General features: G+C 37.1%; 1 protein-coding gene across 1 annotated transcript in view; it reads left to right on the top strand.

Moving 5' to 3' along the window:
* Positions 1-24,315, top strand: part of TMC1 (transmembrane channel like 1) — a 68,472-nt gene that overhangs the window by 29,069 nt on the left and 15,088 nt on the right. Inside the window, exons 7-11 of the mRNA XM_075020069.1 lie at positions 6,702-6,808; positions 8,071-8,169; positions 12,425-12,567; positions 15,292-15,436; positions 17,495-17,689. Of these exons, the coding sequence (XP_074876170.1) occupies positions 6,702-6,808; positions 8,071-8,169; positions 12,425-12,567; positions 15,292-15,436; positions 17,495-17,689 (689 nt within the window). The remainder of the gene's footprint in view (positions 1-6,701; positions 6,809-8,070; positions 8,170-12,424; positions 12,568-15,291; positions 15,437-17,494; positions 17,690-24,315) is intronic.

The raw sequence follows: 24,315 nt of genomic DNA, 5'->3' as shown, positions 1-24,315 counted from the left end.
ATTAATCCTAGAAAAGCAGAATTGGGATTTAGCTATTGCCTACCTTCAGTTTATTTTGTCTGTATTCATACTATAATTATTTCTGTGATGTTTTTGCATCATCTTGAGCCTTACTTAAGAGGTAATTTAGTGTTATTTCTCTCATTTTCAACTGTGTAATACAACACAAAGAAAACAATACTGGTCTCGGATATCCCCTTATATTAGGCATAAATATAAACAAAACAGTGTAGTAAGTACTATGGGTATGTTTGAGAGTAGGTTTTGGGCACAAGTCAGTTTTATGTTTCAGTTCCAGTGATGAATTCAAACTGCAGCCCTTTCTTTGAAGGAAATTTGGCTTAACTGCATGGGTACCTGAGTGAGGCTCTGCCACTGATGAAATGCAGATGAAAGCGCAATGGAAACTGATTTTAGAGAAGTTGCCATTGGAAGAAGCTGTGGATTGCAACAAAAGACAATAACGAGAACAGTAGAAGAACAGGAAAATGATGAATTGTGGAGTTTCGGACTGCAAAATAACCATTGAATAGAACTTACATAATGTCCTTAAACATATGGTCTACAGACTGCTGAACAGATGATCTACTCACTTGAGGTGGAGTTTAGAAAGAAGCTGCTGCATATGTGTAGTTAAAATCAAACTCAGTAGCAAGATGCATGTGGTATTTTATTGGTCGGTATACATAACAGACTTGAGGTTTCATGGGAGCAACATTTCTGCAAGCCTCTGTAAAGGACTAGTCCTGGCACAAGCTGTTCTGCTAGTAATAGCTTCCAACAGACACATTTCTTTCCTTATAAAATCAGAATGCAAAAATAGAACAGGATAATTTTTCCAGTCCTGCCTTTATATCTATTTATTTTTTCTTTTGAAATGAATGACTTTTTTTGCTGTCACCTGGAAGGTCCAAAAATCACAGTGAGATAGTAGCTTTTTATAATCTCAGGAGGTAAAATTGTGAAGTTTACTCTTTTTCTATTATTTTTTGTTCTGTTCAGAGTATTGCTAAGGCAAGCTGCAGTTGCTTTTACTTGCAGAAACAATGCTCTGTCTGAATATTAGTAATTTAAGAAGTTAAACCATGGTTTGGTCCAGAAATTTGTAGTCTAGAATAAGGCTTGATTTTAAGGGAACAGCTCTGAAATATTGCTAAGGAAAATAATTTTAAGTCACAATATATTTGATTCTGGTTAATCCAAGCAGTAGCTTTTAGTGTGTACCTCATATTAGTGAATTTGTAGTACTAAGATCAAGGTCACCTTAATGATGACACTGCTAAGATGCCAAGTCCCAGAAAAAAGGGGGTTTTAGACATTAAAAAAGTGGAAGTGAGGGAAATTGAAATGGAAAAAAGCTAGTCTGTGTATAATGGAAGAGTAGAGATTAAGACACATTGAGTTACAGAGACAAAAAGACTGCTGCTTCAACTTTTTCTAGAAACCTAGTTGTCATCTGAATTTATGTGTGGCTAGGACGTGTACTACATTGGTCATATTGTATCAAGTTTAGTAAATGGTAAAGAGTTATCCTCCATTTCTGTTCTGGCTGTGTCCCCTCCCAAGATCTCACCCACCCCCAACCTACTGGTGAGGGGGGCAAATGTTGGTGAGAGCCTTGATGCTGTGCGAGCACTGCTCAGGCGTAGCCAAAACACTGGTGTGTTACCAACACCTTTCTACCTACCAATACAGAGCACAGCACTAGGAGGGCTGCTGTGGGGATAATTGACTCCATCTCAGCCAGACCCAATACTTGCATGTGGCCACTGGATCCTTCAGTCCACCCAAAATACTGAGGAGTGTTTGAAGAAAGTGGTTGAACACTGGACTTGGACACCAGGATCAATATTTAAAAAGATACTGTTGTTGGACAGCATTGTTTGTGGTCCATCCTTAGTGATGTCAGTTCCCACAGGCTGCAGTTTCATGTGGCAAAATATGATTGCATAAAGGAAATTGGAGGGAGCACTGTCTACGTGACAGGTCATTTTTTGAGAAGACAGTACAGTGACACAAGCAGCAAATTATGTAAGATTGTAACAGGTAAAGTAGGCTGTTTGGACCACTCCTGGAAATCTGATGATGCAAAATATGCTTGCCCAGTTCTCCACCACAGAGTTGGGTCTGTACAACTGCTTTCCATGTCACTACATAGCTTAGTGTTTTTAAACTAATGTTTCTTTTGTGGTAATTTTTCCACCAGAACACATGCATACACACAGGTAAGTATCTGGTATATTTAATTCACCAGTTAAACATGTTTGAAAATGAAATGTTCATGGGTAGCTTCTGCTCCTTCCAACAGACAAGATTATAGTCAGATGAACAGCCTTTTAGCCCCCCAAAACCTAGGGGTAAAACCTTTATATAATCCTCCATGATCACTGCTAATACTATGCTATGAGCTATTTTCTTTCCAAAGACAGGCACTAAGCACAGAAGTGTAAGTATTAACAGGGCATAAGAAGATGTCACGCCAATAGCACCTAAAAGAGAGGCAAGAATTTATAAAATTTCAAGTTCTGTTTGAATCTTGCGTGATCCTGGCTAAAAGAAGTTGTAAGCAGCAGAAGCATGAATGGAACAAAAGCCTAACACTTATGTGCAGAGTACTCTGTATAGGTAACCTCTTCATTTGGCTAAATACCTTTGTGTGAGGGAATAGTTTATGCCTGGCAAACCTTTACAGTTGTTAGCTTCCAACCAATTAAATTGTCAGCATAAGTCATGTCTGTGTTCTTATATGAAGATGATTTGCATTTTCTGATCTTAAAGTGAGCTCTTTGTAAAAAAATCCCAAGCAAACAAGGCAGTAGCTGTTTACAGTAGAAAATGGGGGAAGTAAATTTAATTTTCTGACTGCTGAGAAACACTGATGTTTATTCTTCAGTCCTTCTAAAAAACTGCATCTGAGCAACCTAGCATGACTCATCCAAAAGAAGACACTTTCAGAGCACTAACAATTTTTGCCCTATAAATTAGAATTAATGCAGGACTACCATGATACCTACCTTAAAATCTAAAGGATCAACAAACCAAAGGAAATCAAGCCATATATTAATAGAATGGCAAAGATCTGTCTTCTTTGTGATGCAGTTCAGGAGTTAACATGTAATAGAGGCTCTTTTTTAGAAAACTTGATGTTTATACTGTAGTGTTGTTACGTGTTGGTCCATTCTCGAAGCCAGGGTTGTGCACAGATTGCAAATGAAAAGTGAATTGAGGTCCTGTATAGAGGTAAAAGATCAGTTAGGTAGTACTGGGGAAGATTTCTTTGACTCAAAAGAAAATACTGTACTGGTAAAACAATGTAAGATACATAGAAAGTTTTCTCTCACACAAACTGAAGAGGATAGGTAGCTGTGCCAACCACTGCCAACTGATGCAGGAAACTTAATGGGAAAAGCAACATTGAAATAAACACACTTTATGAGAACAACAGAACTGATAATTCACATAAAGTCAATAGAAATAGTATAGCTTTGGCAAAAAAGAGGTCAAATGAAGAATGTGTTGGACTGGGGCAAGTGGCACACATGCCTGGCAGTGCTACTGAACTGAAAAGTTCCTTGGGTTATTACTTCTATCCTAGAAAGACCTGGGAAGAAAGAGCTTCATACTGAACAAACTGTCTGTATCTGGAGTTGTGCTGGTGTGCTTGGGAACTCCCAAGGTGTATCACAAGTTTTATCAAGCTTTTTTTGTTACCATAGTTTTGGCTTGATGGGAAAGTTTAAACAGACTTCAAGAAGATACTTTTGATAAACAAAGGGCTTCTTTAGGACAGGTTGGACTAATCTAAGGTGACCAGCTAATGTTATAGGTAAACCTAAGAGCTCTGGTCTGCTTTGAAAAACCAATTCTGATTTTATTTCAAGACCCAAGAACCACCCTCACCACATCAAGTCAGATAATTCAACAGTCACACTACTGTGCCTTAGATGTGCTATAGAAAGGTATAGGAAAAATAAATAAATATTATTAACTATTAATCATTATTAACATTGGCATGAGAAGCCACATCCCTGTTTTAAATTTTTCATACTGGGTCCTAAACTACAAACTTGCATTAATGACACATTTAAACTTTATACAGAGATCATTTCTGATGGGCCTATGGACTGGCAGCAGGCGGTTGTTAATGTTTAGATACTAAAATTCTTGAAAGAGTTTTCCTTCCTGTGAAAATTATAATCAACAATGTCATTTAATAATAATAAATAAAAGAATAAAGAAATAAAGAGAGTAATAGAAAGAAGAAAAAAGGAAAGTATTAACTACATCTAAACCCTCCAAGAAAACTCATCTTCAATCTCTGCTTAGTTTCATAATGGTCCCTATTATAATAAATAGGGCCCTTCTTACCACAGCCCTCTTCAGTTGGGTCTGACTTTTCCCAGCCGCTAGCTATCTAGAAAGAACAGGTATCAACATGAAGTGCTGGGCTTTCTCAGATAGGCTCCCTGCTTCAAGATGAGAGTCCTTTCTAGCACAGGGAGCTCAGCTTCAGAATAACAGGCATCAAGCTCTGCTGTGCTGCATCCTTGTGATGGAAACTGGTGAATCTGCTGCTGGGGTTTTGATTTTAAGAGAGACAGAAGTTGATAAATATGTGAAGTATTTGTATTTAGAAAAGAGATGATTCTTTTCATTACGGAATAGACATTCAGTAATATCTGTACAACAAGACCTTATGGGAACACCCATTGCTGTGTTGCAACAGGGCGAACCTCCTCATTCCACTGCTGAAATTTACACTGTGCATGCCAATCTGCATGCCAATGCATAATATGGTAAGGCTGTGGATGTGGGAAAAGATGGTGAAGTCTACTTTAAAGTATTACTCTTTCCTTCATACCTGGAACATGTTGCACCCCAGAGTGGATTCAAGACGCTGGTGAAACTTGGACTGGTTTTGTCCACAGATGGTGCAGGCTGTTTGTACCATTTTCCATGTTCCCTGTTTTCCCCCCTGTTTGGACCTGCCCACTCTGGAAATGTGTTTAAGGGCATCCACAGCTAAATTATCCTCATCCCCAGCTAAGCTTTTTCACTTGAGATTGCTGTTCTTGCCTCATTGGTGAAAAGGAATGAAGCCCATGTACAGTCTGTGCATTGTGACTTGCAATAACTATACTGATGCATGTAATTCCAATACACTGCCTTAATGCAGATGTTCCAGATGGATGCATGGCAGTAATTTCATCAGGTTAACTGATACAAGAACTATAACTCAATGCATGAAAAGAAGCCATTCCCAAAAGAATTGGGATATTAGGATTTGAGCAAAAAAACTAATGCGGTATGGAGATGTCTACAGTATCAAAAGCGTATTGAAATCAGAAATCTTCCTAATTTCCTGCACTTCATTTTTTTGAGTCCATAGTATCCCTGCAGGCTGTAGCTGGGTTGTAATTGGGTAATCAGCATATCACAGCCAGATTAACTAACTCAAAGTCTCTTGCTTTATGCCTCTACCTAGACTTCCCAGTATGTAGGTCACTAAGATTGGCCACTTCTTCATGAACAATTTCAAAATTTTGGTTCCACTCTGAACTGTGAATAAAGCAGATTTTGAAATGCTGAAATCCTTGACAGAATGGTTTGTTCCTCCCTTTGCACAGGCCTGATAAAAACCTCTTACTAGTTAGTCTCTCTTTATACTCTGAGGTTATACCAGTTTAAGTGTATTACATTTTCTACTGATTTTGTTGTTATAGTAAATTCTGCATAAGTATATGCCCCAAATAGCACCAGTCATGTTAATGTCATTTTACAGAATGGAAGAATCTAATACAAGGCTTGCAAAACAGTGTGGAAATACCAACGTAAACTCCTCTGAACAAAGAGATTTTCTTCTCATTATTTGCCATCAGGCTACTTAACTAGACTGTGTGTGAAAAATCTGTTGAAAGGTCACTTTTTTTTCCTGTGACTGACTGGTAATGGAATTGAAATCTGGTATTTTGCTAACTTTGGCAGACAGATGAGCATGACTGCCAGCCATTTGATATTCAGCAGAGCTGTGCTGCAGCAAGATGGCGTTGAATTTGGACTGTTATTTCTGTTTGGCCTGACTTGCAGAGTGTTGGTCAAATCAGGCACTTAGTGCTCACTGCTTCCTCTGCAGCCTCCTCTTCTTCGCACAGGTCTAGATCAGGGGTCTAGACTGAGTGGAGTCCAAGGTTTCATCTGTGCACCTGGTGATGGGACTGCCTCCACGCCTGGGTGCAGGTGGAACACATAAATAGCAGAGTAAGAGAAAGAAAAGGTACAAACACTTGCAGATCTTTTTGTTGTCCCCTGGTGAACAACTCTGGTGAGCACTCTGGCAACAGCACTTAGAAGTATTTTGTGCCCTTGGAAAGACTATCCCCACGGCGGGGTGGGGGGAGAAGTAATTTGCTTTGAATCCTGCTGTTAGAGGATTTAATATTAGTAAATATCACAGCTTTTACATGACCCTAAATACTCTGTATAAATAATACTTTATTTTTTGTTTTTATTTTATCTGCCAGGTCAGTCAATGTTAATATGCAATCTAGAAAAAAGTTATTAGAATTATGGTAACAAAGAAAATGAAAAGCCTCCCCTGATTTTATTTATTTTGAATAAACTTTGAGCATCTTCATCTTAAGGTAAAATAACATAAGAGTACTAACTTATCTGCCCTTTCTTCACATCTCATGTTTTCATAGGTCACTTTGGCTCATCAGTAGCATCTTATTTCATATTCTTGCGCTGGATGTATGGGATAAACATGATTCTCTTTGGACTGACCTTTGGACTTGTAATGGTGCCTGAGGTGGGAATCTTTTAAATTTCATTAAAAATTCTTATGTGAATTTCTGTCTTTGCAGTGAGATTTCATAGGACTGGACTTTTAAATAAATTTGTAATCTCTTTATGCTCCATTTTAAAGTAATAATGTATACTAAGGCTGTCAAAATGTGCTTTGATTGTGGACAGTTGTCTATACAGAGAGGTGTCTTCAAATAGACACAACAGAAAAAAGTATATAGGCTTGTGTCCTGAAAATATTTGTCCATGGTCTGGGATGGTGCTAAACTTTTTTTTCCTGTGTAGAAAAGAAGGAGAGGATCTGAGACTAAGAAGCAACCAAGTGGAGTATCTTGACTGAAATGTGCATTGCAATAGAAAGATACACTCCAGGCCTCTGAGGCACCATGAATCCTTTTCAGCTGCTTTAATACTCACATGCTGATAAGGCCCAACAGGGCTGTAAAATCATGAGAGGGGACTCTTAGGTTTTGCACTGTGTGCAGCATAACTGTTAATATTGCTGCTCAGAGAAGGTGTAATTCAGGTAGACATCACTTCTGTGAAATATAATATTTTTCTAGTTCCTTTGAGCCACCATATTGTCTTTCTAAAAAGAGGGCTTATATGGAATTAAAAGTATTGTGCCATCTCCTTGATTTCACTATTCCACATCCTCTTATTTATCTTCTAGTAAGCAGATGCGAAACAGGTAGGAATTTCCAACAGCATCCTAGTACAGCATTTCAATAGTATGACCCATCTTCCACTGAAGCCAAAACAGAGAAAATGCTCAAGAGTTTTCAGGGTAAAGCCTGGAAAGAACCTTGTGAGGACATATACTGTGGCTGAGCAAGCATCTCACCAGCACCAATGGGACTCTTAGAATCCAAAACCTGAATCCCTAACATCTTCACATACATTTCAATTAAAAACCCAATAAAATTCATAAAGCAAGAAAAATGAATGTTCTGGTCTTGTCTGTAAGACAAACACCACTAATCAGAGGAATTTGGACCTCTGTGTTGCCTTTGAATGTAGTTTGACAATCCATTGATACTAGCGGAACATCACTTTAAATTTAGAAAACACCATAAATGCATACTTTAAGCATAGTTTCAATCATTAATGTGAGAAGCGATCAAAAGAATTGGAGAAGTAGGTCATCCTCACTAAGGAGTTCAGGAGCGTAAAAGAAGTCTTCCTAAGAAATGACAGATCACTGTCCCTTCCCTTTGTTGGTATTTTGCTTTAAAATGTAAATTGCTCTCATTTTTTTGGTTCCAGGCTTTGATGGGAAAGCCATATGGCTCTTTACCTAGAAAAACTGTCCCAAGAGCTGAAGAAGCAAGTGCTATGAACTTTGCTACTCTCTGGGATTTTAGTGTAAGTGCATAAACTTGCAATATTGTATATTCACATGACTATTTGATTATTATGGGCTTTTATTTCATTATTTAATATTCAGAAATTTTATATGAAATATTTCAGGAGGAAATGGCAATAGAATTAATTTACATATATTTTTCACAAGTTCTGAGTATAGATACTTCCTTCAGACAAAACATATAATGAAGCTCAATGTCCACACACACTTTCAGTATATGTAGCAATCCAAAGACACATAGGAAAAAGTCTCAAAGCTGGATTCAGATCCCTGGGCACTGACTTTCCATTTCTTATGGGTAAATTTGGTCCTCTGTTTTTACATGATTATGGTTCCAAATTTGAGGATGTAGTGTGAATTAGAAAAAAGAAAAGAAATTCCAATAATGTGCTCTGTAGGCTTTTTCTAAAACAAAGAATTCTATCTTTAGTTTTTCTTAGTCTTATAGAATATGCAGATATTTTAGCTGTATTGAGAAGCATGTCTTAATTCTTTACCGTTGATGCGATGCCCAGTCTATCCTGTGGATCTATACCTCCTGTGCTGACAAGCTAACGGTATATGTCATACTGCTTTTTCTTCCTGAAAACAACAGTTTTATCTAATTTTGCATGTGACACGTCTCTATAGTCGGCCTCTTTATATAAAGATGATACAACTTTGCATAAAGTCAGCTGATTATAAATTTGGTATTACAGTATGTTGCTTAGAAGGCTCTTAGGTTTCTCTACAGCATGCAGTCAATGTCATCAAAAGGTACTCTTCACCTGTGAAAGGGTGCAACGATCTAGTTAAGGTTTTCCTTCAGATTAATCAAAGCAGCATCCATTGAACTAAGTGTGATTTCTCCCTCAATCTCCTGCACTCTTTCCCTTCTGTAAGAAGTACCAAGAGTTTTACTTTTAAAGAGTTATGAATACACGTATGTTTTAGCACTTGAGTTGTTTTAGCAACAGCAAACATGAATATGATGTTGAAAGCAGACCCATTTCTTGGAAAAATAAACTCAGGCGCAGGTTCCTCCAGTTTACAGTTCAGACTCTCCAGCTGTCTGCAGAATGACTCATCTAAAGTGGCGTCTCCATGTAGCTTTGGACCATGTGAGGTCTCATTCCAGCTGTGCCAGTGGGGAGAACAGTGCAGGCTGTGAAGCTCTACACAGGCAATCCCTGGAGGGGCACAGGCAGATTTTCATACCTGTCCCTTTTCCAACAGGAGGCCAGCTCTGATCTCTTCTGAAAAAACGATGAAAAGGGTACAGCGTCTATGCTTCTCATTAATATTGCCATTTTTTAGTATGGTTAAGGGGTGGAGAGACCCCTAACCTTGTGACTTGCAGATCTCAAACAGGATCCCTTGGTTTGTGGCTTAATACCTTCATGTGGAGACTCAGATGATGCCAGATTTTGGTCCTTTTTTTAGCTTCCCTAGCTCTATTTTCAATCTTCAGCTATCAGTGGAGGAAGAATCATGTTGTAAGATGACAGAACATCAGAAAAAACTTGGCTGGATATACCCATTTTCTCATTTATAAGCAAATCTTTCAGGTTTATTAACTATAGAAAACCAAATTAAAAGAAAATAATAAAATAATAGGTAGAAATTACAATGTTTGTCTTTTGACTATAAAGGTATGCAAAGTGAACAGATTATTTCTTTATTTTGCCACATAAAGTGATGGACCCTCTTTGGATACAAAAGGATAAAAAGATCTTTCTAAAAGGCCACACATGTAACATTTTGCAATGACTGCTGCATAAAATAACATTGTGTCTGGTTCATCAGGACTTGTGTATTTGAGTGACAGTAAGAATACATCTAGACATGTAGCTGGGAAGTTAGATCATGACATTACAAAATAAGAAATTAAAATATCCGTGAGATACCAGAGAAAAAGGAACCATATTAACTTGGATATTTTGTAAAAAGAGTAGAGACTGAAGAGCTTTACACAGCAAATGGGAATAAGGTTTAAAGAGAAACATATCTGAGAAAAGATGAATGACGACAGATGGTGGAAAGAGAGAGAAAGTTTATAATAACTGTCAGAAACAGGATCAGACAGCTCTGAAGAAGAAAGTTTCATAAATAAGAGAGTAGCAGTTAACACAAGGAGCAAATGCAAAGGTAATAAACACAGAATAGGGCAGTGAAAGAGATGGATCCTGTGAAATACTGAGGGGAAAAAAAAAATTTTCTTGAGGTGTGTCAGATTGACAAATACTCGCTGAAGACAATATCATCTTTAATTAAGCAGCACAGGAAATAGTACCCTTCATCTGCTAGCAGTTCTTGTATGCTACCAAGTAAGTTACAAATAAATGAACCCACATGTGCAAACATTATTTCATCCTAAAAAAAGCCCCAAACCCCACCAATCTTTAAGACAGTAAAGAAAAGATGAGCTCAACATATCTTTTGCTTTTTTGTGCTTAAAATTGTACTCATTTTACTGACATGGCAAAGAGAAACAGTTTTGGATTTTGATGTATTTTAATTAGAATTCAGCTTTAACATTGTGTATTTCACAGTTCAGATATTAATTCAAACTTAAAAAAAATCAGACTCTCAAGGGTCATTACGATAAAGCATTTGACCAATATTCTTATCTCACCCCTCTTTTATGTTAGGCTCAGAAAGGAGTGAGAGAGATCTTCCATGCATGCTTGCCTTTACACAGCTAAAGATATTCAAGTCTCACAGTGAAATGCAGTAGGCAAACCCCAGGGAACAACATACTGAATGACAGGCAGTGGAGGAATTATCTCTGACTTTTCAGAACACAGTAACTTAAAAAGCATTTTAATAATCTGAGGGATCCAAAAGGCTCTCCAGAACTGTGTTAGGCTGTATTGAAACCTGGGCTAAGACAGAATTATAGGATGCTTTAATGAGCAAAAGGATGCAAAAGACATACTATTGAATTTGAATGTGTCCTGACTGCTATAGACGTTTTACCAGTAATTAGTTATAAATATGTTCTATAACAATAATTCCCTTATCAGAGAAGAACATACTACTATCTGTTATGTCTAGGCACATCTCTCAAACCTAGTCTGATAGGAGGAAAAATGAGATATGCTGATTATCAAAGCAAGACAGTTTGAATAATATTTCTGTTTATCATATATTAATATTTCATTTTCATCTTAGAACTGTGAATTAGGTTTTCCAGATAACACCATGACTCATTTCATATATAATGAGGGCTAAAATAAGTTAAGTGCATGTTTTGCAATAATATGTGAGAAAGATATTATTTATTTTAAGTAAACTGAGCAAATGAAAAGCAGAAGGGAAGTAAATGGCTTTTTTAATTCACAAAACCCTCAGCTTACTGTACTAGTGTCAAAATAATACATGGTCTAACCACTAATTACATGGTCAAATACTCTGTATTTGACTTGAAGTCATTACACCCAGCTGGAGGTTTGCCACTGCTGTGCATGTGCTGAGATCTCCTTGCAAAGGCTCTGGATACAGTCTTCTTCTAGGAAGCAAGTTCTTGCTCTAACCTGATGATTATCAGGAAGTTTTAGGTATTTGAATCATTTTAGATACCAGCAATTGCTTACATTTAATAATGTACCATTGAATTATTTCAAAAAATCAGCAATCCAACCCATAGAAGAGAGGGTAATTCTCATTAAGATTTTTAGAAAAGGAGATATACTTTGAATTGCTGAGAAGGAAAGTACACTTACATTGCACTTTTTCTAGCCTTGGAGTCTAAGCATTAAAAACCACTGCATACTGAATAATGATCCATAAAATGCAGTTAACTAATGGTTAATCTATATAGAATGATCACCCAATGAACAGCAGACAACATTGCTAGACAGAGAAGGTGTATGAAAATTTTATATCAAATAGGCTATGCAAATAAATTTTAGAAACATGAAAATTAAGTTAAGAATCTGGCATTTTATCTGCAAGTAATTTGTAAAACAAATTTTGTAAAATGAAATGTTTTTTTCTTTACAAGAAGTAAAGATGAAAAATTTTGACTCATTAAATCGTAGATGGAGTGCCCATGAAGAGTTTTAAATATAAAAGATTTGAAAGTTGACATGAAATATGTAGGTCTTTCTAAATGAAAGGAGAGATTTTCCATCCTGTGATATTTATTATAGTGATGCTTACAACTGTTTTGAATGCATTGAAATGAATGTTTCTGTACATTGTTACTGGTACAATTTCTGAATATGTGCATATTTAACAGATGTGACATTATAATTTTTGCTGACTTTACAGGGCTTTGCACAGTATTCTGTACTCTTTTATGGTTATTACAATAACCAGAGGACAATTGGATGGCTCAAGTTCAGGATGCCTCTTTCATATTTCCTTGTCGGAGTTGGGACTATTGGCTACAGCTTTATGATTGTCATTCGAACGTAAGTTTTCCTTGGCTCTGGAGTACAGTACATTCAGAAAGGCAGATAATTCCTCTCTTGACCACTGAGACTATCTTTTTAAAAATATGATTATTGTAAGGGCAGGACAATGCTAGATCAAGTGCAAGGTCAAAGTCAGGCAAGATTCCTTCAGCCTGTATTTATTCATCTACTGTTCTGCACCAGCAGCTGCGTTGCAGTGTTGTGGAAGTGGGAAAAAATCCTTACTGAAATAACATAACACTTCCTTGCTGCAACTTCAAAATGAAAAATGAATGCATAAAGTAAGGAACAGAGCTGTCAGCCCATCTTTTCATAATACTCTGCATCTAGCAGAATGTCAGCTAACATCCAGGAAATTCAATTGTTCTACCTTTAATGATACCTTATGTGAGTTAAATTCTTCTGTGAAAGAAGAAGACAAGAAAGAAAGAAACATGGCAAATAATTCTGTGTGTAGCTCACAGTCAGCAGTAAATGATCCTCAGCAAGACTATGGTGGTTAGGTCACATTTGCACAGTGGTGTAGAGGGAAGAATTAATGCTACTGGCCATAGCAAGGGTTTAATATTCTGTGGAACACAAAATAATCTCCAGCAGTGTGAAAACTATGCTTACTACAATGTTAAGAACATAACATTTAAGCATTAGGAAGCACAGGGGTCAGTGAAACAGGGTTTATGCAGTTCAGCTGGTGATATAGTAGCTTTTTGCTTTCAAATTCTGGACTTGAATTTTGTCTTAGGGTCAGAATTTAAATGAAATAAAATTATTATTCACTATTATTAAACACAGTTATAAAACTGTTATTCACAATAATTCACTGTTGGAATAAAATGTGATAATTCTGATAGTTTCTAAGGACATCGGCCACCAATAAATATAATCTTTAATACTCTTGACTGAAGCAAGGTGACTACCTACCACAATACAGCTAGCTATATTGGTAGCTTTAAAAGATCCCTACAGTGAATGAGTGCATGAGCACTAGATTAGTTCATGTTCTGTTTTTCAAATATTACGTGGTTTCCTGCATAGGGCAAGAAGCATTTCAAAAGAAAAAAAAAAAGTCTTCAGATACATATATATATATTTCTGGAGAAGGAACAGACTACTGCAATAAAAAAGTAATTGGTTTACCTTGAAAATATATTTTAAAATATTTTTTGATAATGTAGCTGTGAAGATTAGAAAAGTCTTAGTATCAGACAATTGTATTTCAGTGACTGACACCCAGAACAACAACAACAAAAAATAATAAAAAAAAAATCCTTCTAGCAGAAAATGCCTGTGGCCCAAACAGAAGAATATCCTTGAGGAAAAAATACTTTGTACATGTTGACCTCCTATCCAGCCACATAACACTAATGCTGATCAATATTTTTATAACCTTATGAGCAGCTCCTGCAATCTTCTGCTCTTTGCTGTTTCTCCAGAAAGCAACACAGTGGGCACAGCAACTAAAAGAAGTGCAACAGGAGGTGCAACAATTTTTCTTCTTTTGACTGAGATCCGGAAAAGGGAATGTCTACGTGAAAGAGTTAGTGAGGATTATAAGCATTATTATTTTATTTAGGGGAAGTATTTAGATTTAGGGCTCCTCTCTACAGGTCTTCCAGTCCATAACATAAAATGGAAACATTTCTGGTCTCAAAGAAATTATATTCCAACCACAAGACTGTTCACTATTTCATTAGGAACCCTTGAGAAGGAATTATCTTAGTCTAGAAAACAGCATCAGGGCAGATCCTACTAAGAACCTTTCATGATCTCTGTCCCTTCTGTATATATAGAAGGAAAAGCAAAAAAAACCCACAAACCCTGGTATTGGTTTATGACAGGTCAGAAGATTTTTCTGTATTATTTACTTACTATTCTCTTCTTAGATTTGAGAGTGTGTATTTTACTGAACTGTTAAAGATGTGGTATGTAGAACATATTGACACTAATAACATAACTCTGCTGCATTAGTGAGCTTTAAAATAGGTGTTGCCTTTCCCTGACCAAGAAATCAATACAATACTGAAGGATAAATGGTTTTTACCCTACCAATATACACCATCCTGGTGCTTAATTGTTTGAATTAAGTGATAGTATGCAGAAGCAAGACCACTATTATTACAAAAGTGACAACACTTTGAAATAGAGACATTAGTAGTCAAGATTAAGTCAGATCACTGAAGAAATAATTTGATGTTTCTGGATACTGTTAGAAATCTTGTTTATAAGTGCATAAGAGATTAAAATGAAGATAGAAAGCTGTATTAGTGATACTTTTCTATGGCATAACCAGGGTTTGTTTTGGCTTTTGTTGTTGTTTATTTGGTTATTTTAGAACTCTTTTTTTCTCTTTGTGAAGTCTGTAATAAAATCTACTGCAGGTCAGGATGCTCTGCAGCTTTCTATTTGAGAGATCTTCTTGATGTTGTTTACCCATAGAGTTTCTTCTCCAGCAGAGTTTCTCTGAGATATTAATGAAATAAATTCATTCTTTCTCATCAAAATGTGTGTTGTGAGCTCATAAATTGTCTAAATATGAAAATCTCCATCTTCCTCTCTTGTTTCAGACTGAGCTTTCCAGATTTAGTATAACATGACTGACTGTAATAACAATACAGGGGTTTTTTCAGAACAATGTTAGAATTTAGGAACAATTTAAAAATCATGCTTACATAGCAGAACTAGTTCTAATGAGGTCTTCCTGTGTCTTTCTGGCTTTTGTAGAATGGCAAGGAATGCAAATGAAGAAGGTGGTGGGGATGATACTAGTTTTAATTTCAGCTGGAAAATGTTCACAAGCTGGGACTACCTGATTGGCAATCCTGAGACAGCAGATAATAAGTTTGCCTCCATCACAACAAGCTTTAAGGTAAAATAGAGCTCACTAAGGAGAGGTAACCTGATTTGTCTTTCACACTGCTGTGAATCAAATGGAACTCCAAGGTTAAGTATTAGCTGTGCTTGGGGCCTAGAAACTTAAACTAAAATTGGCAGCTCTATACTCTTTTGAGTCTGGGACTTTCTGCCTTGCCATCTTAACTTTTTCCTTTTGATTGTGGAAGAAAAAGCATTAATGACATCTTTTTGTGTCCTCTGTGACTACACTACTAGTTTTAGAAAAATAATTCTACTGTAAAAATAATCTTTTCCCTTTTCTCATCTCTGATGGCTTCCAGTTTCTATGGTGCTTGTCTGAAAAACTTATTTTTAAAATGCTGGTGACATTTTGCCAACCTCACGTTATCATCTTCTCTTGCTACACTGAAGACATATCATAAGATAAAGCAATAGGATCATCTATAAAGGGCTATTCATCATGTCAGAAGACTTGGCCTCATAATTTTGAGTGTAAACTCATTTTTCAGTAAGAAAAATGTTACTTACCTTGCTTAATATGAAGTTTTTATTTTTGAATTAATTACAAAATGTAGCCCAGTTTGCAAGGAAATACAAGGTGTTCTTAGGCCTCTTTTCAGTTTATAGGGTATGTTGATTTCAAGAGTCGTTGTATGAGGAATCTGTGCAGGATGTAAAATGCACTGCTGTGAAAAGAGTGAAAGGGATATATTGTATCTGTTGAATGTTAAAGAGTGTGTTTCCACACTGCGGTCACTGGGACATGCCAGTGCAGCATGTAAAGGAAAATCTAATTTTCAATGTAGTAATGTACAGGGAATACACTGGCAAGGCGTTGCCACATGATGAACAAGATGCTAGTCTTGCAGTCACACTGACAATATGTAGGATGGGAGCTGGAGGACCAAGCACTAGCTGCACCATCCAATCACACACAACACCCTTCCTTTCTACAGTGGTGATATAGCCAATATAGCATCTCACCCAACCTACCATCCCAACTGCAGGCATAAAAGATAACTACACTCAAAGTCAGTAGAAAGAAAAGGTCCAAGGAAAACAAATATTGAAGAAATACTGACTGAAAGCACTGAAACTGTGTGAAGTTTCCCTGCCTGCCTACTAAGGCCAGTTGCTGAAAGTTATTGGGAGAGGAACACAAATCATTTGGGACAGAGACTGAATTTTGAGAAATAAACTCATGAAGCTTTACAGTGATCTTTGCAAATGAGCAAGGAACCTCTGTGAGAAAGTGTGAATCTTGGCTTGGGTGAGGTCATGGGAGTTTTGCTCAAGACCTGCTGCAATCTCCTTTCATTTATGTAACAAACACAAGTTGTAAGAAAAGCAGAGCAATGCAGAGTAATTATTACAGTGCTGGAGCTCAGCTTCCCCTCTGGGCAACTCATCTCTATACCAAAGTGAGAAGCTGTAACCGAACTCTCTTTTCACAAGGACACATCAGAGCAAAGCTCTTTCTGCTGTCAAAAATGGGAGCTGGACATTATAGCTACACCAGAGCCTTAGTATTTATCAGTCCTGGCCAAGGTTAAATGTGGGACAAACATTTTATTCTGCAGTCTGAAGCTGTGCACTGTTTGCCTTTTCTGGGCTTCCTACAACTGAACTGTCTTTTCATTCCTTCTGAACTGCTGACTTTCAGAATAAAACCTTTTACCTTTTTCTCACAAATGCACATTTTTAAAGTATGACAGTTCTTTTTCTGGCAGCTAATCACACATTTATCCTACTGGGTCACTCAGCCTCAGAGCACCTTGCAAGCTGACAGAAAATGCTAGTTTCTTTTCGGCACACAAGTGCAGATGTAATGAGACTCAGTGAGGACACACTCCATTGAAGCAAAGTGAACTCTGGGGAGTCAAAATCTCAGGGTCCACGAGGCTCCAAAACAGATTTTATGAGACAATTTAAAGTCTTCTCGAAACATGATGACCAGGTGTCCATTCATGTCTTCATAATTTATTTAACTGACTTCTAACAACTGGGGAAGCAAGGTGGAGTCTTGACCATTAAAATACTCATAATATTATTTTCTTTCTAACAAGTGCAGGAAGCTATCGTGGAGGAGCAGGAGAGCCGAAAAGAGGAAAATATTCACTTGACTCGATTCCTGAGGGTTCTTGCTAACTTCTTAGCCCTATGCACACTTGCTGGAAGTGGCTACCTCATCTTTTTTGTTGTCAGAAGATCCCAGAAATTTGCCCTGGAAGGTCTGGAGAACTACGGGTGGTGGGAAAGAAATGAAGTTCGTGCTATCACATTTCTAAAATAGATGTGGTTTGAAACTATGTTTCTCTACTTTGCATGTTGCCTTTTTTTCCTGAGAATTTAAATACTCTGAGTGTGGATGGTAAAAGTCTAACAAAAGAATTGTTCTTGTGTCTGCTTCCTGCTTCATTAAAATGGTTGTTCCTTGGTTGGTTCTTTCAAATGTCCCTTTGTATTTAGTTTTCATTTGAGGCCTTTACCTTTCCTCCTCTGTGCTCTTAAGACTGTTTTCCAGCCATTCTGTGGACTCACAAGATGTCTTCAAGGAGCCTGCTCTCTTATTGCTTTCCTCCTGGCACTGGCTGAAGCAAAGTGACCGGTGTGTGGGCATATTCAAAGTTATATGGGGCCTCACGGATACGACTCTGCAGTGTAGCAACAGGGTGAAAGTCATGCCTTCCTGATCCAGCTGCCCAGTCCAATACCAATTTTTTTGTGCTTAATCTGCTTCCTTCTAGAGCAGATGCAGCCCTGGCTGATAGAGGTGTATACTGGTAGTGACTGTGTTTGCTGTAATAGTGTGCAGTAAGCACCTGAAGTCAGTGTTGCTATATGAAAACCTGGGCAGGTTTGACTTTCTTAGTGAAGATGCTGCTGTGTATGTTGTAAAACTAGCTGTTTGTTACTTAAAGCTCATCTTCTGAGCTGGAGTGTGAAGTAGATACCTGATTTAAGGTAAGGCAAAAAGATGCTAGCCTCAAAAAGCTGCTGGGATGGGTGACAATGGAATGAGGAAAGTCAATCCCTAATTTTCAGCACCAAAACCTGACTGAGAAAGTAACACAAAAAACTCCAGCAATCAACCTCTGGAATCCAGAGAAATGGGTCTATAGAGATTGGGTTAAATTACTTATAAAAGTTATTATATTTTGATCTGAAGGGAAAGAAAATTTGTGTACAAAGCTGCTTAGATTAAAGCAACATGAGCTTTAAGTGTGGTAACAGACTAGCAGATGAAGACAGTTCAGGAGGAATTCAGCTTTCTCTCAGTTGAAAGGTGTGGTAACAGATTTGTACTAACAAGAACTGTGCTACCAAAAGCTGTTATATTAGCTTATGCTGCAACCTGGAAAGTAGTTAAACATATGCATGTTTACATTCATTGTTTTACTTTTGTTTGCTTTACAAAAATAAACTGGTAAGCAGACTCTGTATCACAGAACTAAGATCTGGAGCAAGTCTGTCTCTAAAGGAGAGTGGATAAAGCAACATTGCCATTATTTTGTAAAAGAATTTTTCTTATTGACAAGTAATGAACATATTTGTGAGGCACAAAATATTGCCCTTGATTGGATATTAACATTTAGTTACATAAATATATTTGGCTGCTATGTAATAGCCATTTAAACATTTTTCTTATTTTCTAGATCAAGCTCTCTTATGTTTTTATCAATAATAACTGAATTGAGATTTTGATTGCAAGAAAACCCCATAAACACTTAATGTACTACTTAGAGTAAATGAAAGTGCAGCTTTTATATACAATTCAAGCAACAGTATGTAAAATTCGACATTCTTCATAAAAATATTAAGCTCCTTTTGTAAGAAATTTCTTTTCATCACAGTGAATGTATTAAGGGATTAAAAAATTATTACATGTAGTTATGGTGTCCTTGGAGCAACCTGAAGTAAATACATTTTATATCATCTGTTCCTGAAGTTCACAGCCTAATGAAGTGGCACTAGTGACTTTGTGGACAAGACCTTTTTCTGACTATCCTCCTCTGTCATAGCATTGTAAATTTTTAAACTCCCTCTCCATATTGGCAGTACCTAGTTCTGTCAGATCACAGTTCAGACAAAGCTGTCTAGTGTGTCATGGAAAGCAGGAAATTAGTGGAAACAGGCAGACTAGGACTGTTAAGGGATTTAATCAGCGTTTGCATTGCTCCTCATACATGGCTGTGGCCTGGTGGTTGTTCATGGATGAATGATGGTTCTGCATCATGTGACAATTTCCCCATGACTGTGGAAATTTTGGTAAAATGGAGAATAATGCCACTGATTCCCATGTTAAAATTCTGAAATTGGATGAAAATTGCTGAACAAAATTTACTTTTCTCATTTGACAGGGGATAGTTTGCAGAGCTATATAGTAGTATGAACATCTCTCTGGTACAGAGGTACCATGTTTTCTCAAATATATTCCTGTACTGTTTAAAAAGAAAGGTACTTAAAGCAGAGGAAACTTATGAGGAGACAGACTGATTTCTTTGAGACAGAATCATTAACAACATTTGGGCAAAAAGGAGATAAGTTTTACCCATCATTTTTTTTTTCCCCAGGAACAAAAAAGGTATAGTTTTAACATTTCAGGTCTTGCAAGCTGAAACAAACCCATAGGTCTTTTGCGAAAAACATCCTGCTGTTTAGTTTAATGTTGCTAGTAGTGGCTATGGAGTACATTTATATGGAAGTTATTAAGCCATGTTGTCAATGCTCTGTTTAATTTTAGAAATCATCAGGCAACTTTTATTAGTATGAAATATAATTTTTCACTCTAATTTCTTTTTAAAAAATGAAACTGCATTTACTGGAAAAACAGGTCTTTATCAGTCCTTTCTGCAGCAGATGCTAGACAAATCTATGACTATTGCAATAATTTTTAGTGGAAGATATATTTCAGCTAGACTACTTACACTTGATGAACTTATCATTTAACCAACAAGGGGTCAGTGTTCAATATTTAATGTTGTGTTGACAGAGTTTAATATGCCAGGGGGGCTAGTGTTTAGATGCGATTGCAGTGACAGGATTTCTTACCAGATTCATAGCAGCTGGAAAAGCTTGTGTAAGCAGTAATTTTCTAGCTTTCAGAGTGTAATGCAGAAACTTAGTATGTGGAGTAGTTAATGTCACAGAGAGATAAAAATCTGTGTTTTGAACAAGAGTTTTAGTAATTATTGGGTGCCTCTTGATTGTTGTTGCTTACTTAGGGGAAATTCTATCTCAGTAGGGCAGAGAGGACTTTTGAGATTCACTCAGCAGATAGTGAATATAAGACCACATTGGTTATCAGCCATGACTCCACCATGTATGCATGCTGGCATGCTGCCCCTCTTCTGGCATATCATTCTACAATTTGTAAGTCAACACAGAACAGTGAATTTGTCACTGATAAAAACAGGGGAAGAAAATCAGCTCCAGCACCTGAGCTTCAAGTTAACAAGAAGTCCAGAATATAAATCAGCTCCTTTCTGAAATCAGACTAGATTAAAGTGGCTAAAATTCAATAGACTGTTCAAAGTATGATTCAATGCACAATGGCAAAATCCTTCACAAGAAACTAAAAAGTATAAAGATAATATATCTATGAAACTATATGAGAAATGTTTATGCTTTTGAAATATAGAACCCATCATAATTTTTGGATTTTGAAAACTCAATGTGCTATATTTTGTCTCAGTAAAACATTGCATTTTTCCTTGTAATTATTTCTCACTTTTCAGCTTTGCAAGTTTCTGTGCCTCATTTCACCTCTTATCTTAATAATATCTTTCCACCAGAATTAGAAATGCTCTTGAGATGGGGAGCATGAATAGTCAAGGCATGGAAAAATGCAGATAGAAAGCAAATCAGAAAGAATATGCTTGCATCAGATAAGTGGTAAAAAAGGCAGAACATAACACAAATACAGAAGATATTGAATGTTCAGGAGAAAGAAAAGCAGTGACTTCTGTCCTGCCTCTCCCATGCAGCAACAAGGAAACTTTTAATAAAGTTACCAGGTGCTATATTTAAAACTGCCCAAAGAACATAACTTTTCTTCCAAAATTCATATTCAGTATGTCTTCCAGTATGAGAACTAAGGACATCAAATGAATTGAGTAAAAGCCAGGTTCAGAAAAAGCAAAAGAGAGGGAATGGTAGATGGTGGGTGCCAGTGCACATCTGACTGAAGGAAGACTGATCTAAGGCATGAAAAAGAAATCCTCTGGGGGTTGCTAAATACATAAAAAACACACCTGACTGACAAGTACCCAAACTGAATATAGTTGGAGTCTAGGACTTATTATTCATGTATGTTTGCCCTGTTGTTCATCCCTGGGCATCTGTTGGGCTAGGCCAACCATTGGGGTGACCCAGGATATTTCCTCTTATGCACATATTTGTGTTTGGAACTTGCTGCCTCAGGCGGATATGACACACCAGAGCAAGTGAGGATTCTGATTTGAGATTCAGCAGTATCCCAACAGGACTGAATGTTTCTATTGAAAAACAGAATGTACAGCCTGTTCCAATAAGTTTGAATTTTGAGAGTTCAGGATTGGTCATGTTGGCTGTAGGTGACTCCTGCAGCTTTACCATCTTGGGCCATATTGAGCATAAAGTCTTTGGTTTGATGGTGACTGAGACAATATGTGTTATAAACTATGTTAGATACATCAAAGACTTCAAGATAAAAAAGTTTACACAGTTCATTATGAAGAAAAAATAACCAATATTTTGGTCACCAACATCTCATCACATTCTGGAAGTACCAAAAAGTAGGAATATCCACAATTCTCATAAGAAAAAATTTATTCAAAGCATTAATGTATGAAACCCAACACAGCTGTTAATAAAATGAGGTAAAAGATGGCAGAAGATTCAAATATAAATTCTGCCCTTTTCTGTTATAAACCCAAGTGCTGCAAGAGATGATAGCTACAAGTTTTTGGTTGGTTGTTTCTTTTTTGAGTGTTACGAGGTAACAATGACTTCTTGTTATTTTAACAAGGTAATCCTTGTTACAAATAACACTTTCTAAATACATGGGAAACATCAGTGAATTCCTGTACTCATTTAACACACACACCCCCCCCCCCCCATTTTACAGGGTGCCACAAGCCATGCACAGGATGCAATACTGATTGCTTACAAATGCAAAAATCCAGTAATTAGCTCTAGAACTCATTAAAAACCAAGAATAGAAAACCAGCAGAAAGCAAGCCATTTATTTCTTTGCTTTAAGAACACCAGTCACATAGATGAAACTTTTTAAGAGTGGGAATGTACATATTTGTAAGTGAGTGAATTTATTTGTTGGCATAGTGCCTTTCTTCTGCCATATTAATTCTGAGAAGCAAGAGCAGTCCTAACTCTCTCAGCAGCAGGAATTTAGAAATTTATTAAAATTTATAATAGTTCTAGCAAAATGGATTCCAGCATGGTTGAGAAATGCTAGTTTCAGACCAACTGGAAGACCAGACTTGTGTGAACAATTACATTTTTTTGTGACCAAATAAATTATTTTTACTTAATTGTTTTAATATGAGCCATCTCAAATAAACATCTTTGTGTTTTCCAACAACCTTTGTGACTTAGACTGAGCCAATTGTTTCTGTTTCTTTTTTGTTATTTTTAGTTCCTTAAAGGCACACTTTTTGTAATGCAATTTTATTTTAAATTTAAATTGAATAGCTGCACTCTTAAACTTTTTCAATTATTTTCATTTTTGGCTGACACAATGAATTAGAACCAAAAGGTTCAGGTAGACTTGAAATAATTTTCAGCAATCATTTAGGAATGTTACATTACTAGAATGCCTCACTTTGTAGAATTTATAGGCTATGTTGTATTTCAAACTTTCTATAAAAGCTAGTTATCTGTATTTCTCAGTTTGCTTTCAGTAAACTTGTTCCATTTCCATATTGCTAAGATGATGAGTTAATCTTACTAGAGGTTTCTAAGAAAATCATACAGAAAGAAGCATGGTTGATCTGAATTTGCTTATGCAGTGAGGATATGAGATCTGAGATAGACTAGAGAGCTGGGCAATCACCAACCATGCAAAATTTAACAAGAGCAAGTGCTGGATTCTCCACCTGGGACAGGGCAATCCTAGTTATATGTACAAACTAGGGGATGAGAGGCTGGAGAGCAGCTCCACAGAAATAGATCTGGTGGTTTGGGTTGATGGCAAGTTGAATATGAGTTAACAGTGTGCCCTGGCAGCCAAAAGGGCCAACCGTGTCCTGGGGTGCATCAAGCACAGCATCGCTAGCCAGTCGAGGGAGGTGATTGTCCCACTCTACACCTCACTGGTGAGGCCCCACCTCGAGTTCTGTGGGCAGTTTTGGGCACCTCAATATAAGAAGACTATTAAGAGCATGTCCAGAGGAGGGAGACCAAGATGGTGAAAGGCCTTGAGTGCAAAATTTCTGAGGAGCGACTGAGGTCATTTGGCTAGTTCACCTTGGAGAAGAGAAGGCTGAGGGGTGACCTCCTCACAGTCTACAACTTCCTCATAGGGGGACAGAGGAGGGGGAGCTGCTGATGTCCTCTCTCTGGACACGAGGAGAAGGAATGAAACTGTGTCAGGGCAAGTTCAGATTGGACATTAGGAAAAGGTCTTCACTGAGAGGGTGGTTGGTCAGTGGAACAGGCTCCCCAGGGAAGTGGTCACGGCCCCAAGCCTGTCAGAGTTCAAGGAGTGTCTGGACAACAGTCTTAATCATATGGCTTAGTATGGCTTATCTCATATATCCATCTGCAGTAGATTGCAACTGGCTTTTCAGCCCTTTCTTCCTTTGTGAAAACATCTTGTGACTCCCAAAGTGAATTTTGTTTTTCATTAAATCAAAAAACATATAAAAAGTAGTAATGGAAGTACACCCTCCG

Source organism: Buteo buteo, chromosome Z, assembly GCF_964188355.1.
Source record: "Buteo buteo chromosome Z, bButBut1.hap1.1, whole genome shotgun sequence".
Classification (NCBI taxonomy): Eukaryota; Metazoa; Chordata; class Aves; order Accipitriformes; family Accipitridae; genus Buteo; species Buteo buteo.
Note: the sequence above shows the minus strand (reverse complement) of the source record. Positions and strands in the feature narration are given on the sequence as shown.